General features: G+C 39.2%; 1 protein-coding gene across 3 annotated transcripts in view; it reads right to left on the reverse strand.

The window, feature by feature from the left end:
* Positions 1-341: 341 nt before the first annotated feature.
* Positions 342-18594, reverse strand: part of ntm (neurotrimin) — a 610313-nt gene continuing 592060 nt past the window's right edge. For 2 of the 3 annotated variants that reach the window (XM_079565681.1, XM_079565680.1), the window contains 5 exons: positions 11549-11677; positions 7625-7745; positions 6381-6532; positions 4914-4949; positions 342-3662 (listed from right to left, as the gene is read on the reverse strand). In XM_079565681.1, the coding sequence (XP_079421807.1) occupies positions 3562-3662; positions 4914-4949; positions 6381-6532; positions 7625-7745; positions 11549-11677 (539 nt within the window). In that variant the 3' untranslated portion in view covers positions 342-3561. The remainder of the gene's footprint in view (positions 3663-4913; positions 4950-6380; positions 6533-7624; positions 7746-11548; positions 11678-18594) is intronic. The other variant, XM_079565682.1, reaches the window with a different exon arrangement.

Below are 18594 nucleotides of genomic sequence, written 5' to 3' on the forward strand. Positions count from 1 at the left end.
TTTGTGATGTTCTTCTGATTCTTTTACTGCTTTTTTAAAAGTTAACAATCAGCTAACGTTAGCTGAGGAGCTTAAAACATTTGACATCTACAAATGTTCTTCTTCTGAAAAACTATAGAGGCACCAAGACCTCCCAATACCTGCAGCACAGTGGAGGCGCTACAAGAGGTGCTACAGGAAACAAAAGGGACAAACAAGGAGAAGATGGTGAAAGACTGTTGTGGAATGGAGGGAGCTGCACAGTAGAAAGAGGAAGGAGGAGGTGGAGCTGACCAGTGCAGGACACCACGCTCTGAAACAGGGACAAACCCAGGAGGTGAAGACAGTACTCCAGCTTCCCTTACTTCCAAAAACATGCAGGTCATGTTGGCCCACAATGGCCGCGTGCTCAGTCACATCGGCTCAGGACTAACCCAACACCTGAGTGCAATTTTGTTGTACAATTGTACAATGACTAATAAAGCACTTACTTTCTAAATAATGCATGTAAAGCTAATAAACATTAAAAAGAGGATAGAGAAATTCTGTAGATTTCTACCAAACCAACAGGTGAACTGTTCAGAGGTGAGAGAAGAGATTTGTTTCCCTCCCCACAGACTGGAGATGCAACTACCTTCTGGCTGTACTCATTTACTACTACTATATGCTTTTTTTTTGTCCCATGCAAGTATAAAAGGTTGTACCGATAAGTCCTACTTTGCTACCAAATTTAGTAGCATGATGGCAACGTTTTTCCAAAGTAGCAAATCTTTAACATTCCACCGCAGCATTTACAGTAAATCTCCCATCTGCAGGACATCCCAAAGCAGTTCCGTTCATAGGGCGTCCTGACCTAATCGGCTTAATCTGGCGGCACCACACCAGCACAGGACAGACGTGCCACCGTGCAGCGGTGCCATCTTTCAGCTGGACAGAATAATTATGTTGTCGTTTCCACAATGTCCCAAAGCTGTGGATGAATCACGCTGAAGCGGCGGGGGTCGTGAGTGTGTGAGGGAAAACAAACACCGATTAGTCTGTCAGATCCCGCTCATCATCTCCCTGATCAATTTCAATAATAGCCCGATCGCTCTCCTGCCGCTGGCGTTTACATATTGGCTTTTTGTGCACATCAACAAGCTTTGGCCTTTTTATGCTCAAAATGGGACGAATTGAGAGAAAAAAATGCTTTTTTGTGTCGGCAATGCTATTTTTTTAAATGGAAAATTACAGCCCAACACTGGTAATTTCAAATGACCACAAATTTAACGACAAAAAGAAAATAAATCTGGCCAGATTTTTAGAAAAAGGCCCAAAACAACATGGCCGCATATCCACAGCAGGATTAAAACATTACACTAACATGATCAGTATAGGGCAGGTATGGGCTAACTTTATTATGCAAGAAAAGCTACAAAAATAGCAGCAGGTATTTATCCATTTTTTTTTTATGTCAGTGAAAATAGCAGTGTTGCTCACCCTTTTTAGCCAAAGCATTTGGGGTTTGATTATGTTTGTGGGCCGGATAGGCGGGCCGCATGTTTCCCCTGGTATAGGGCAAACAAAAAGATTATAGTAAAAAGAATAAATACAAAAGTTTAACAATAAAATGCCCCATTTGACGCGAAGACACTGAATGCTCACCAAAACCACACCACTAGCCAAAACTCATGAATACGTCTCTTTCTAGGAGCTCTCTTAAATTGTGCCAATTTTATTTCATAAGGGGCAACATTTCTTTACAGGCCATTAGCATAACAAGTCGCACACTGTCTATAAGCCTATTTTGTCAATTTGTTAGGCTTCACAGGTTTGATTGACATCACAATCTACTAATCCACTATTTTATCAGGAAAACGCCGGGACAATATACATCCTGTTGCCATTGCATAGTGCTTTTCAATGCAGTTCTTATCCAGTCCACGAGAGATGCATGCGATATGATAACAAAATTGCAATTACCAGTACAAAAGTGATGCTCGCTTCATTTTGGTGACTTTAGCTTGCTTTTGTCAGTATAAGTGCAAAAAAACATCCATTACTTCACGTTCTTTCGTCTATTTTCTTTTTTTTTTTTTTTTGTTCTCCAGTGTTGCATAAAATCTTTGAAATGCAATTCAAGTTGTTTGTCCGCCATCAAATACACCTGTCGTTGTGCGCACCGACTTGTAATATAACCCTGATATGATTTCTATGGATATGATTGTTCCCTCATATATTCTGTCTCTTCTGATAACAAAAGCCATAGCTCAGCCGATAAGGGCAGTTGTGTAGCCTTTAGACTCACTGCTCTAATCAATCCCGGTTATTGCGGTTTCTCATGTACAGTAAGCCGGCTTCTGCGGCTGGGAAATGTCAAATTCAGGTGGCAATATCGCAGTCATTGAAACTGGATTTAGGATAGTATTTATTTTATAGGATTGCACCCACCGTTACTTGTTTACACTCTTGGTATGTAGATCACAAATAAGACGATGCTATGAGAAACTGTTATTGGAGGAAAACAAAGGGAGAAAGAAATAAGAAATATAAACGTTTGGTGCTGGAGAAACCGTGTCAGTCTTTGGGTCGTCTGTGCCTAAATTCATGCAAAATAGTGTTTTTTTTGTGTGTGATGTTACTGAGTGGATGCTAACAACAGAACGCTAGCAAGGAGCAGTGTGGGGGTACCGCGTGAGAAACAAGTAGCAAATGCATCAATAAATTTGCATTAATAAAGTCCGAGGTCGACACCGCTCATGTGGAATCAGCTCGACTTCTCCTCGCCGTTGTAACTATTTAATTAGAACAGAAGCTTTGTTGACACCGATTCTGTGTACAACTGGTAAAGAAACAAAGGACAACTGACAAGATATATCTAAGTAATTACAATTTCCCTTTTGACAATCAAAATATATAAAACTAAGCACAAAATAAAAATAAATCAATTAAATTATGAGATTAGCATAACACTGCTGCAGTACCTCACTAAAGAGCAAAGAACTGAAAGACATGAAGGTCAGAAACAAAGCAGTTTTAAAGAGGCAGACTGAATGAGAATCATTGTACATTAGAATATGTTAATGCACTGGGAGCCACAGGGTAACCTAAACTCCCTCTGCCTCGCCTTCTGTCTGTGACTTTGAGGTATTTAACATTCACCTCTCGTACTTGCAATACATTTGCCTTTTCCTGGAGTTTAAATTAATATGCATTGCTGATAAAAATGTAAGACATCTCTAACTGAAAAACAGACTTTACATAAAAAATCCTTTTGTCTGAAACATGTAAAAAGAGACAATAGAATAATATAATTTAGAGAAAATATCAACAGAATCAATTCAAATGTCAACCATTTGTTACATCTTGGAAAACTAAACAAACCAAAAAACTTGAGTTACTTATTTAGTGGGTCAACATCATTGTGTAGTAGGTACTTCATGCACTCTGTGCATCAGTTTGTGTTTCCAGTTGGAGCAGAACAAAAGACACACTCACATTATCCTCATACATTCCTGTTCACTCATTCACCTGTTCTCTCAGTCACTCGTTCTCTCATTCACCCGTTCAACCGTGCACCCCTTCACTGGTGTGGTGATGCCTTCAGAAGCGCAGCAGCAGGGGCAGCAGTGCTAAGAGGAGCAGACAGCTGTGGAAGTGCAGACCCATGGCTCCTCCGCTGCCGTCCTGGACTGCTCTCGGACCTACAGCACAGGAGACACAGACTGTTTAAAATCTATACTGTGTACTATAGTGTCTAATACTATTTACTATTATCCTAAGTATTACGGCGGCAGTACAGTCTACTGGAGAGTAATGTCTACAACAGCTGTGTGTGACTTTGCGATCACTTTGTATACATGCATTAACAGTCAACATGTACAAACATGAGCAGATTATAGGAGACACAGTCAACAATGTTTACACATGTGGGGATTAAATAGTTTGGATTATGGGGTTTCAGTCAGATGACACTGTCTGCATGGACACAATACTGTTTTGTCCTCTTCTCATGTTGATCTTTCTAGAGGCTGAATTGTATTCACCAAACTCTCAAGGACCTTACATTTTGCCCATGCCCACAGGAATATATAGGGTAATTAGGAACCCCCTAAGTATTAATCACAAGGCTGTGATCACAACTACAGGACGTTCTGCCTCCAACAGCATTTGTACGGCAACTACTGAACTATTTTTATTGGTCTGATGCAACAAACCATTATTTTCTTGCACCAAATAGTTCTTGATTATTATTTTTTTATTTAAGGGTGCATTGTACAAGGATTGGGGACAAAGTTTTACTTTGAAGCTTGGAATACAATGGGCACTATTTTTTCCTTGGATCTCTGTAAGTTCACCAGTTTCCTTTGAGGCATCTATCCAATTACTCTGCCACAGTGGATTATCCCTAATCCTGCACTAGACTAATTAGAATAATGATAGAGGCTCATAGTCAAATCAAAGCCATTCTTACAATTCTGTTGTGTCCATGCAAGAGTTTGTCACTGACAGCTGCAAAGTCACACAGTGTACTTCTATAGGGAAACTAGAGGTTTACTAAAAGGTATTTAATGTATCAGACAACATACAGGGGTTACTTTCTGAATGTCAACATGAGCATCACAAACACATATTAAGTAAAAGTTATACTTACATGTGAAAAAGAGAACATGCAAAAAGAATTCAGACCATGTCACAGAAGGATGGTTAGGTGTGGAGAAGAAAGAAATGAAACATGGTTAGCATTGACCATTTTCACAAAAGATCATCAAACACCTTTAATATGGTGCCTGTTAGTTTCTAACTATGTGAAGAAGCCTTGACATGACAAACGTGGTGGATACTGCAGTCACACTCTTTTCCAGTTTGTGAAAATGGTCATGCGGTCATGTGCCTGCATGCAGTAAATGCTATGACTCATGGCGATAAAGACCATGCTTATACCGAATACTAACCTTGCAATAGCGTTGAGCTAGTGGGTTCAATTACCACTACAGAAGAGGGACAAATGGAGCAGAGCAATACATTGAAAACAAAGACGTAGAAATCACAGACAGAGAGCATGATGCATGACTTCCTTCTCATAAAAACAATGTCCCTTTAGCTTTTCATTTGTCACTGTATCATTGTCAAAATGTAACACAAGTGTAAATATGGATCAATCGCAACATTAATGCAATATTGCTAAAAAACATCTAAAAATAATAATATTCACAATATAATCCTTTAAGCATCATACATATATATTCAGGCTAGATATATATAGATATATAGGCTGGCAGACTAACGGTCTAACATTGAATTGATAATCCACAAATTGATAAAGCCACATATGTGTGTTGACAGAAATGTACCTCTTATTACGTTTAAAGGAATAGGCCACCGTTTTTACGTACTGAGATATGTTCTTACCTCACTTTAGTCGTGTTAATATATCCCCGTCTGGTCTTTGTCCGTGCGCTCTGCCAGGCAAACGGAGCACATAAGCAGCCTCTCCCACATGTCACATAGCTCCAAAAAAGCTCACGATAGAAGCTACCAAGCTCTTCCACGTGTTCCCTATTTAAATAAAGTTACGTGAAGTGTTTTCATGCGAAGTATATTTACACAGAAATGTAGCATGTCGATTTTATAAGCAAATAAAAAGGGGGACTATATTGTGAGGCGTAATGATACGAGGAGTAAAACGTCCGCGCAGTAACTCCTAAAGACTTCCCCCGCTCACTTCCGTCAATAACCTTTAGGAGTTACTGCGCGGACGTTTTACTCCTCGTATCATTACGCCTCACAATATAGTCCCCCTTTTTATTTGCTTCTAAAATCGACATGCTACATTTCTGTGTAAATATACTTCGCATGAAAACACTTCACGTAACTTTATTTAAATAGGGAACACGTGGAAGAGCTTGGTAGCTTCTATCGTGAGCTTTTTTGGAGCTATGTGACATGTGGGAGAGGCTGCGTATGTGCTCCGTTTGCCTGGCAGAGCGCACGGACAAAGACCAGACGGGGATATATTAACACGTCTAAAGTGAGGTAAGAACATATCTCAGTACGTAAAAACGGTGGCCTATTCCTTTAATTCAAATTTGGCTCATCAGACAATCGCAAGATGGATTTTAGTATACATGCTTTCAGCTATATGACATTTTTCTGTTATGGATGTGAATTTGAGAACTTTTTTCATTCAAAACATTATTATTTTGTGCTTCAGTCTTAATTGCAACGAAAACGGTCCTTTCACTGTAAGTTGAAATTTGTTGACTTACCTGGTTAAATAAAAAATCAATGAAATGAAATAAAATAAAACAATAACAATAACACAATAGTTTTGCTACTGGCAGAGAGAAAGAATCTTCAATTCCAGATGCATATGGTCCCTATAGTATATGCTTTATTTTAAATATGACGTCTGAACTCACCATAGAGCAGGAAGTTCGTAGTGGCGCTGCCCAGTTTGTTGATGGCCACACAGGTGTAGTTGCCGTAGTCTCCCTCAGACACGTTAAAGAAAGTCAGCTTAGACAGAGACCCAGAGCTCATGATCTCAAGCCCGTCCAAGCCATTCAGGATTCTGTCAAGAGAAGATGTAATTTTATTAAAGACTTGGATAAGTCCTGGTGCAGTCCTGAGTTGGTTTAAAACTTATGTCGCGTTCATGTGGTGCTCGGGAACTGGGGAAAACGTTTTCCCCTGAAATCAGCTGAATTATTCATGCATCATTTATCATAATGTGAACCTTTTAGCTAAACACCACTGCTACGTTCTTGAGTTTACTGTGCGTGGTCGTTGTCCACAGAGTAACATAATTAGAAATGCATGACATGGCAAGCAAAAATATTTATGTCACATAAAAAGCTCATGAATACAAACCAACAAAGTTTCATCTCAGGAAAACGAGCTCCCCAGTTCACATGCACATGGCAATAGACAAACCACAAATCCACACAAGACATTGTGTTGTCATAGCAGCCAAAATGTATACGTATGTGGGAGACAGTGGTGGAGTCATTAGAGAGAGCAAAAATTTTAACTTTAGGACGGGTGGATTTGGACCCGACAAGAAGAAGTTCAGTTTTATCACTGTTGAGTTGAAGAAAGTTGAATGTGAAGCAGTTTTTTTTTTTTTCAGAGAGGCAAGTGGTGAGGGAAGAGGGAGAGTGGAACTATGCTTGCTGGATGGATAGAGCTGGGTGTCATTTGGACACAGTAAAAACTGATATTGTATATACAGAAAATATTGCCAAGGGATAAGTGATAAAGAGGAGGGGACTGAGGATGGAACCTTGGGGTACACCAAAAATGGCAGGGGAATGCTGAGATTTGAAGGATTTTAGTTGGATGAAATGAGGTGGTATTAAATTTTAGAATGAAACCAGTGGAAAGGGGTGGAAGTGATGTCACTAGAGAAAAGTCTATGGAGGAGATGTGAGGCAAGATTGTGTCGAAGGCTGCACTCAGATCAAGGAGGATGAGGATTGTGATGAGTCCAAAACCAACTGTAGTGAGAAGATCATCGGAAAACTTAAATTCTGGTTTAGTCCTTGCTCAGAATGGTCCTGCCAGTCCCCAGAAAGCAAAATTATCTAAACACACTTGGGAATTGGTACCCAGTGTGCTAAACTTTAAAGAACCTCCATGAAAACTCCGCATTCAGTACACATACCTCCTGTCGTCTTTATACCACTCGAAATCCGCTTCAGGCACAGCATCGGCCTCACACTCCAGCACCCCTCTCTGTCCCAGGGTCACGCCCACGTCTCTGCCCTCTACCACTGTGGGGGCATCTGCAACACCAGGGGGCACAAGTGAGTAAAGGGCACCATGACAACAGTGGCATGGTCAATCAGAGCACAGGTCGAAACATTTTCTCCTCAAGATTATCCTCGCTGACATAACATTGAACAGTGACCAATATTTAGCACTTTGCACTTGTTGTTTCTAGTATATTATTAGTTCATAATAAAAGAAAGAGTGACCGAAATAGTGAGCTAAAGCTAAAGTGTCAGAGAAAGTAAGTAAGAAGTAAAGTAAGTAAATAAATAAGAGAATGGATGGAAGAGCTAAACAGAGTAGTTTAGACTGGTCTTCAAGTGGTTCATGGAACAATTTTCAGTTGGTTGCGAGCATTTCCGTAGGAAAATGTATTTAAATGTTTGTCGATGTATTCTTTGCTTGAATTAGCAATAATCTATTTCGAAAGACAGCTTTTTAATTGATTTTCAACAGATAAAGAGTTTTATAAGATAAGATTATTATGTGGATCGCGGCTGGTCATCCCAAGGAGATGGTGGGTCTCTCTATACCAGAGGTAACAAAATGGCAAACTTCGGTCCGGAAGGTTTTTTTAAACGGCTGCGTAATAATTGAAAAACGGCTCACCAAAGTTTTAGAACCAAAGACATCCTAACTAAATATGCGTGAGATCATAACGAGCAAATGAGCACATCTGTTTTCCGATTTTTCATTTTTATTTTTTTAAAGAGCAGCAAGCGGGTCTGAACCTGGACTAAACCAGGATTTAACCAGGACTAAAACCTGGACTAAACCAGAACTTAAACCTGGACTAAACCTGGTCTAAACAGGGCTCAGTGTGTTGAACTGAGCAGACTCACAAAGTGGCACATTGTGTACATAATAGGCTATATGCATTCTGATATGTAAGGGCCAAAATGTATTTTAGAGTAAAATTTTTTTTTTTTTAAATGTAATTCAATAAATTGCACTTACTGTGCATTGGAATTTTTTTTTAAATTTGTACCTCAGTGAAATTTCAATCAGAACCCCTGCTCTGTACCATACCAATTGAGAACCTCAGGTGTCAATACAAACATGATTTTGATACTGAAAAATAACTCCATACTGATTTTCATGGTGCAAAAAGTACATTACTAGTCGGCCTAATGTAGAAGGAGCTCCCACTGTGCCCGAAGTCTACAATCATAGCGAATACTGTAGTTATAGAAAATAGTTGTGTCACAATAAAGATGTGTTTATAAAATGCTCTTTTTTAAAGGAATAGGCCACCGTTTTTACATACTGAGATATGTTCTTACCTAACCTTAGCCGAATTAATATATACCCGTCTGGTCTTTGTCCGTGCGCTCTGTCACGCAAACGGAGCACATACGCAGCCTCTCCCACATGTCATATAGCTCCAAAAAAGCTCACGATAGAAGCTACCAAGCTCTTCCACGTGTTCCCTATTTAAATAAAGTTACGTGAAGTGTTTTCAAGCGAAGTCTATTTACACAGAAATGTAACATGTCGATTTTATAAGCAGATAAAAAGGGGTACTATATTGTGAGGCGTAATGATACGAGGAGCACAACGTCCGCGCAGTAACTCCTAAAGGTTATTGATGGAAGTGAGCAGGGGGAAGTCTCTCACACGGACAAAGACCAGACGGGTATATATTAACTCGACTAAGGTTAGGTAAGAACATATCATATCTCAGTATGTAAAAACGGTGGCCTATTCCTTTAAGGGAGGCCATTTCTCAGTCTGCCAACTCCGGGGCAGCTGTGTGACGAAATAATGAGTACGTTGCTACATTATAACACTGATTAATTAATTTTATTTAACTATTGCAACGCATAATAATATTTACATTAAATACAGCAAGAATATTATTTTAGCATCTAATTATAAGATAGTCATGGCAGTTTGAATACATTTCTTGTCAAGAAGAAATCATAATTTTCAAATGTTTGAATGATTAATTTGATATTTTAGATGTGGCCTTGGAAAGATGTTTTACAGAGATAAAAGGAGCGTGCGCTGAAAAGCAAAACAAAAAAAAAGTCAGCAAAGCAAAGATCAATTAAAAACGTGCCATGCTTTTCAGCGACTGTTAATTAAGTTCACTCACACTGAAATGTTGAAGCATGCCTCAAATGACTCTTTTGATTGCAGGAAATATTTAAACTACAGTCAATGGCTTGATGAATCAAAATGCAATGAGAAGCATCCCATTTGAACACTGAACAAACTCTTATTATTGTTTGGATTTTTAAATAACATGTATTCGTATTGTTTGCATTATTTCATTTAGCAGAAGAAAAAGAAGACGATTATTATTTTATTCAGTGTTTTTACTCTTGCATTTTAAGGTAGTTCATGTTTTAATTTGCTTCTCTTCTTACGCATTAGCTGTTGAAAACCAGGCGCATAGTGACTTGTATCTATTATAGCACTTTTCTTTTCTTTACAGTAATAGCAGGATATAAGTATGGAAATAACATGCTACCTAAACGTGTAATATCATGTTAATTACAATAAATATATGAACCAGGGCTGACATTTATTTTATGATAATATGATTAATAATAACCCAAAGTAAAGATTGTAGATTGACATGAAACATGGATAGTGCTTTTTTGATAATAGAGTTTAGGATCGTGAAGTCATATATCACATATCATGTGATTTGCAGCAATAATAAACTGGACATTTTAAAAGGTAAAATACAGGAGTTATTGTTAACATCAAAACACTTGGACACTACAGTGAGTTACATGTATTTACCAGTAGTGACACAGCAGCTAATGGAGTTGTTCCACTGCTTTTCCCACCCCCCATTTTCTATACTGTTTTTAGCTAATGTTAATCTATGTTAATGGTGCATTCCAGACAACTGGTAACTGGTCTCCATCCCCCTTGAAAATTATGACTTACGCTCTCAGAGCGTTCCAGGTGAATAATGTCGTGAATAACGGCTAATACTACAACAGTTAGCTCATACGATGCTAATGTTATATGAAAGTAACTCCAAACCAGATAAAATTAAAAACATGGAGAGGCACCTGCCTGCAGGCCTCCACTGTGTGGTCGCTTACGGTGCAGGCTCCACTGTCAGAATGCCTCCACTGTCAGGACAGGAAGTGCAGACTTTTTTTGGGTGGGGGCGAATTTTTTTCCTAGGATGGGAAAGGCCAGCCACTCGCTGATTGGATAAGTGACGTCACCCATGATGTCACCACAACAAAACAACGCTAGTTTAAACTAATCCAAACTAACCGTATACCTGACCCTGAGCCTTAAGGATAGTAGAGTTAAAAAAGGTGTCTTTCAGGCGTTAGTACGAATCTGACCTATCAGGGAGTCGATAGTCCCGTGCATTTCCCGTCCTGACAGTGGAGGCGGCTCGAGAGGATGTTGAAAGCTGTGACCAAAAGTAACGTTCATCTCACTGATGCGTTGGTTTTGTTACAGTTTAACATTAGCTGCGCTCCACCACTGGGGGCCGCCATTGCTGTCTTCATCTCACATTCAAACTCGTAGCAGTCTGGACGTCTCCGAGTTTACAACTTGTAATCACCAGTTGTAATTACCAGTACGAGCGGCGTTCCAAGGTATTTTTTCAAGTGGGAGGTGGGAAATTTACCAGTTACCAGTTGCCTGGAACGCACCATAATGCCCACAAACATGGCTGATTTCCAGGGGACCATAAATTCATAACAATCTATCCCATAAAAAAATTGTGACTGTGATAATGTCAAGCATATTCTACAACCCACTGTAGCGCTCCTCTGCGTAACATATTGACCTGACATGCACAGTGACAGTGAATGAGGAGAGTATTGCTCACAGTTGACGGTGATGTCCACGGTCTGCACGTCCGTATCGATTTCATTGGCAGCTGAACATTCGTACGTGCCGGCCCGCTGTCTGCTGATGGAAGGGATCTCCAGGTACTCATCGTCTGAGCCCAAGTCACCTGCAGCAACACACCAAGATATGCAGTACATGGGGTCAGGCAGGTCTTGTAACACGCCATAGGGCTTTGTTTGTTACGAAAGCATAAGGAAAAGGAAAAGAGAAGGAAAGAACGACCTCAGCTTTTACAAACACATTGTCATAACACTGCCAGCTTTTGGGTTGAAGACTGACTGAATATGCAGTTACTCAAACATAAACAAATGAAAGCATCTTTTTTAGCGCTCATTGTTTGAAAAGTTAATTAGTTGTGTCTAAACTAATTCCCAAGTTTCCGAGCACATTTCTAACACCCCAATGCTTCACAGGGACAAGTTTATAAGCCATTCCACAGTTTTCAGGGTCACTTTTTTTGGGATCACTGCCACAATAATGATTAAAACAATTTGCCTGCCAGTTCTTGGAAGGTCTTCTTTTTAAAATAAATTGACCGTGTCTTTTCAGAAATGTCTTCTTTCACAATTCACTTAAGGAGGTGAACACTCCACTACCTGGAAACATATCAGATACAGGGCCTTTAATTCCAGGTATGTAACATGGTAAATGGACTAGATGTTAAAGGGACGATACGGAGTTTAAAATGTTAAAACTAAGTATATTCCACCCCCCACACGTTCCAGCAATGTCCTGAGATGTAGAATGAGCCCTATTCACCACAACTGCCTCTAAAATCCTGCACTGTCAATCAAAAAGGTGTCCGAATTGCCGTATTGCACGAGCTGAATATAGAAGCTGCAGTTACACATATGACCAGATGTGGCAGTAGTGAGTATACAATGACCAACTTGCATCCAGTCCCTTTAAATGGACTCAATGGTAAATGGACTCAACTTCTATAGCGCTTTTCTACCTATATCAGGCCAAAAACGCTTTAATGTAAGGAACCAGTCACCCATTCACACTCTCATTCATACACCAATGTACGCAGACACTGGAGGCAAGTAGGGTGAAGTGTCTTGCCCAAGGACACAACGACAGTGTGCATTTGCAAGAGACGACCCGCTCTACCAACTGCGCCACCGTCACCCATGAGGAAGTAAAGGAGTAAAAAAGGTAAAGAGATCACACTCTTAAACAATATGTCTTACCACTTCTTCTACTTGGAAACGTTCCTTGACTGGCCAGAATTTACTCAAATCAAGATGAACAGTATTCATTCAAGCATGTTACCATTCTGATTCTTATTACTTTTTCCCCAAGACAAAGCCACACTTACGTAGTCACTCAACTCTACTCATTCATTAACCCACAGCTTGCAGTAGCGCTGAAGTCCACAGATCTTTCTCTATTGACACAGGAAGGCAGTTCACAGTTACGAGTGTGTCAAACCTTACAAATATCACCACATGTACCCAAACCTTGTCTTTCTGAAGCTCTCCCATTGTTCCCGTCAACGCTCCCAAAGCCGCGTTCCTGAGCGTGACATTTCTTCTCCGCACATTACAAGAACTCGGTGATTAATGCTTTGTTCCGCCCGGGCTCATTATCAAACGTCTGTCATCACTTTTCACATCCTGGCTTGTCTTGGCGCATTGAAGAAAAAAAAAGAATTAATAGGATGTTTTGAAAATGAGGGTGGACAATTTTCGCAGTGCAAAAAAAAAAAAAAAAACAGATCTAATTATGTTTTTTCTTTTGTGGTTTATGCTGTAAAATAAATATTTAATGAAGTCCAGATGCATTAAGAGCACAATATTAACTGTTTAATGAACTGTTTGACAAGCTTTACCTCCACATGTCTTTTTATAGCCACTGCGGGCCATAAGGCTTAATGATGACCATCCTTATATGAAATCGACGTTTATTACAGCTCTGGAGTGTCTTATCCCAAGATGTAGCGGAAAGACAGGCACAAATAGCGCTCAAATTTGCTGTAAGGCTTTAGCTTGCTGTGTGTATAGTGTCAAGAGAACTCAAATATACAGTAACTAGGCAGGTGGCTTGTGAGAATACGTTAAGAAGACAGAAGCTAAGTGTCGAGGAACGCTCAGGGGAGAGCTAAAAGCATGACAGAGCTGCCTGTGCATGTGCTACAGAGGTATTCCCAACATGCATCACTCTCATGGCAGGTAGGTGTAAATAAGAGGCACGGGGAGATGACACGTTGAGACAATACTAAAGCGTTACGACAACGGGGGAGACGCAGCTGTTGGGGATATAATGTAGAATGCTATCACTTGGCAGTCGTAGTTTTTCTAAAGAGCCCAGAGTGGAAACTTGACATGACGGGTGGATCAGATCTCTGCGATAGAATTTAATATAAAACGATCAATGTGCAGATGTTTAACCATGGGTAATAACATGGTAATTACCTGCCCTCATTGTGCATGAAACTAAACCTGATAAAAAATTCAATGTCTTCTTTTGTAAGAATCAAAAGAAGTGGTGGTAGTCGTGGTATTCAGTCACAAAGCCACATGTTTGTCAGATGAAAGGAAGTCTTAAGATTGATATGGAAATGTTATGAATGCAATCGAATTTTAAAGGGCTATTTCAGGATTTGTGATGGAGGGCCTCACTTCCTAGTCATCCAGAGTGTTGTTGTTGTTTGGTGGTGCTAGGCTAGTGCGAGGCTAGCACATGTCTATGGTAACTAGTAGCCTGCAATAAAAACAGCCTGACCCAAGCACAGTGCACCTGAGGCAAATCACTTATAACACCAGACTACCCATATAAATGTCTGTGTTGACTGATTAATTGTTAAAATATAAGTCTTTTGCATTTAAAAGAACTTATGTTTGAGCAGCATCTGCTTCCTGGTTGTAAGCTACGCAGCGGCGGAGTGATCTGCTAGGTTACCGGATCTACAGTAGTTTGTTTACCTGCGGCCGGCATTATTACGCGTGGAATTCACAAAGGAGCTTTCTACAAATCAGATATGGTAACGTTTGGCGAACGACTCCATGATTTTGAAGAGGTTTTTAATGCAGGCTACTAGTTACCATAGACATGCACTAGCCTAGCACTAGCCTAGCACCACTAAGCTCTTCAAATATAAGGACAGCATGAATAAGAATATTTAAAAAAAAATGTCCAAAAATCAACAACACTCTGGATAGCTAGGAAATTAGGGCCTATGTCAAAAATCCTGAAATATTCCTTTAATGATTGAAAAATTACAAAAGATGCTTGTGTTTTTTGTTTTGTTTTTTTATGCTGAACTTAATGTCATGGAGAAAGAATCTGTATCTAGAATGTAAACACAACCTCTAAAATATGAAGACGCCTGAGGTACATTCACTTAGAATACACAAATAAACAAGGCTTAATTTTCAAATGCATAAAACGGTGTGTTTTTGCTGCCGGTTGAGCAGAGATGGAGAGCGAAGCGGTGGATGAATAAAATGGCCCGAGGCAAGAGTCTGTGTTACTACATTTTCTATGAGCCGCGGAGGACAGGCACATGACATTTAGACTGTCAGTCAGACTGGCTCCAGCGTTTACATGCTACATTTAACCTCACACGGGGCTCAAGTCAATGACTGAAACAAATCCATACTTTTTTTCGACTGACGGGGCCAGGCACCACACCGCAACAATCTGAAACAGTCCACGCATCACTGTGAGATGGACGGGTTGAATTCAAGTGACGTCACAGCATTGGAAAAAATACTTTATCAAATTGAGAAATGCACAGTATCATAGAATTAAAATGAAAAATGAAATGTCTTCTCTGTCAGCACAAATTAAAGGCCCAGTGCCTGATGTTTTTCCAGGTAGTGGGGAGAAAAATAGTAGGTGACCTTTGTGAGAAGACACTGTACATTTAATTATACAGATTTGGTAACACTTTATAATAACTGCACCTTATTTGGCCTTAACAAATAATGAATTAAGTTAAGTGTAAGTAATGAATAAGTGAAGAATGTGAAGAACTAATCATTGTGAGTTAGGCATTAACTGTAGTAGTTCAGTAGTTATTAGTCACACTGAACTAATGAATTCAGATTGAATTTATTATATATTAAAGCTAAATAAGGTGAAAAACTAGCAGGCAAATTGCTGCTTGTATTATTGTGAGAGTGCTAGTTTAAAATTGACTCTGAAAGTTGTGTAATGTGCTTATCAACTCATCCCTGAGAAAAATATGGATGTTAGAAATGTGTAAAAAAAATCTAAAGTGATAAAAAAAAAATCAGGTATAGGGCCATTAACTAAATAATTCCCCAATGGAGGTACTGCTCAATCAAAGCAAGTTTTTAATAGTATTATTTGTTCCCTGACCTCGTTTTAATATTTTCACATCATCAAAACATTTACAAAACATTAAAACTAATATTTTACTCAACTGTATTATATTATTATTTCTATTATACGCACAAAGGTACATTTCGTATATAGTTGAGGTCATCATTTGTCTATCTTTGTTAGCCACCAGGTTTCTTCCTATTTCTGTGCAAATTACAATCGCCGTGGACCTACATGAAGTTTTGTCCGGAAAGAGGCAATGAAGTGATCCTCTTGATTGATTTCATCTGCACGACGACACGTATCTGTGAAAGGCTATTCTGTGTCTACTGCACCTTATGTTTACCCGCTATATATATACGGTATAAATCATTTAAATTCCACATTTTTGAAGTTGCACATCTAAAGAGTAACGTCAATGATTGTGATTAAAATCTACACTCAGTAATTTAGGTGTTAAAATTATCATCCCAAATCATCCAACAATTAAAGCCATTTGCATTTTTTTTCCTGAGGCTATTTACAAATGAATGCTAAACACTAAGTCAATATAACATTCATAGACTTCAAGCTTCTACATTGGAAGAAAAAAAAAATGCTGCCAAATCCCTTCATTTATGTGCAACAAAGTATAAAAGATCAAAGCCATAAGAGAAATTGTATCCTGTGAATTGTCCCTATTTTTTGCCAAAGCCGCTTGTTCTCTCTCATCCCGACGATTCTGCCAGTCCGCAGCTGAGAGAGTCAAACCATTGAGAGCAGCATGGTGCATGTCTACAGAATGAAGGAGCGTTTTATGTTCGGATAGTGAAAACAATTGTCTCCACTGGACAAGTAAGGCACTCACAACTACTACAACCACTGCTGCTGCTTTTGGATCAACTACACAGTACTAGTGTTTAAAAGGGTTTTGGGGGAAGTATGGCTTACTCTTTTAGGTATTTTCTTTCTGTTTTTGTCCCTGTCTGTTTTTGCTTTTGCTAAAACAAAAGGACAGCGGTCTTGATTGTTCTTTGTAATAACTTTTGAAATTGTTTTAATAATAATATATAACAGAGAAATACATTCTGATAATGATGATGTTTGAGGGAAATAATTTAAAGTGCTAAAGTGTGTCTCAATGTTTAGCGCTGCACTCAAGAGTTGCCCTGTTCTCTCTTCTGCTGAGTGTAAAATAAAGAGAACATCTCATTTATACATGTGGATTAGAAACATTAATCAGGGAAACCTTAGTATAGATATTTAAAGTCACGTACACTTTTTAATCCGCTACGTCAAACTTTATGCGAAAAAAATCTGTTTCCATCTTCCAAAATGTGCACTGACGCTTAGTAGCGAAAAACAAAAACCACCTCAAGCGAGCAGATAAAGTTTTTTTATGCAAAATGTGGTGTTTCCATCAATGTGAAACGCAGTTAGTGATGAGCACACTTTGAGCGCAGAAGAGCTTAGAAAGAGTCCGGGGACTGATTATGCAAATACGAATGGATGACAACTTTTGTGTTCCCTCTATGATGCGACAAAATCCAGTTTATACAGTCGAGCGCTTTAGCAGTAGAAGAAGAAACAACCAAAGTAAACAGGATTACTCAAAACCGGGTGAATGAAGCATACATATTACATACATTGTATTACGTGTCTCTTTTAAAACTGTACAGTAAAATACATTTCTCAATCTGTAGCTTCAGGGACCACATTAAACTCTGACAAGCTTCTACACCTAATACTAATTTCTATTAAAAATAAAAATCTCTCTTAACAGTTTTACTATGAATCGAAATACAATATTTCCTCTTATTTTTGGAAAACACCTGCAAGCCACTAACTATTGCAAACTGCAATGCGCTTGTAAGTACAACACAATGACATACACCAGCAGTGACCCGAAGGAAATCCACACAGAAGCCACACAAAGAGAAAAAAAAAAGTCCCTGAAATGCCATCCTCCAACTCAAGGGCAACCAGAAAATGGGCTGGCAAATGGGAAAGGAGACATGCAATGAACACAGGGCACCAAAAACAAGTCTGGCTGGCGCTGCAGACAGGAGAGCAGATGGTACCGGCACATACGCATTTAAGGACAGACTCTATGAGGAAAAAAATACTACGGTTGGATTTGAACTGATGGATCGAAAGGAATGGGGTGAATGGAATTGAATCAGAGTGGCACAGAGAGGTCAGAAAGGAATGAACAGCCAAACTTTATAGGACATATCGTATATCTAGCCGTAGTTGCCAAAAAGGAAACACAACGTTACACATATACCTGGATTTCAGAATGAACAAGTTAAAATGGAAATGTTCTGTTTTTTGAACCACAAATCATTTCATTTCATTTCATTTCATTTTATTTATTTATTTCATTCAAAAGTGATGTTATGCAATCACAATAAAACCGCCAAGCCAACACAGTATGAATGAAACGGAGCAGAGGAGAAGAACAAGTCTTATAATATCTGCCCCTTTTGTTACTTCACACTTTACACTTCACACTGTTGTCCTTTTACTTGCAAGTTACACACAAGTAAGACATGTTTTCCTCCAATGCCATTCAGCTTGTGACTAGATAATACTGGCGGTTAAAGGAACAGGCCACCGTTTTTCCATACTGTGATATGTTCTTGCCTGGGCTTAGGTTGATACCTGTCTGGTCTTTGTGAGTGCCCGTGGAAGAGCTTGGTCAATTCTATCGTCACCTCGTTTGGAGCTGTAGGAATACATTGGGAGAGG

Source organism: Gobius niger (genome assembly GCF_951799975.1).
Source record: "Gobius niger genome assembly, chromosome: 11".
NCBI classification, from domain to species: Eukaryota; Metazoa; Chordata; class Actinopteri; order Gobiiformes; family Gobiidae; genus Gobius; species Gobius niger.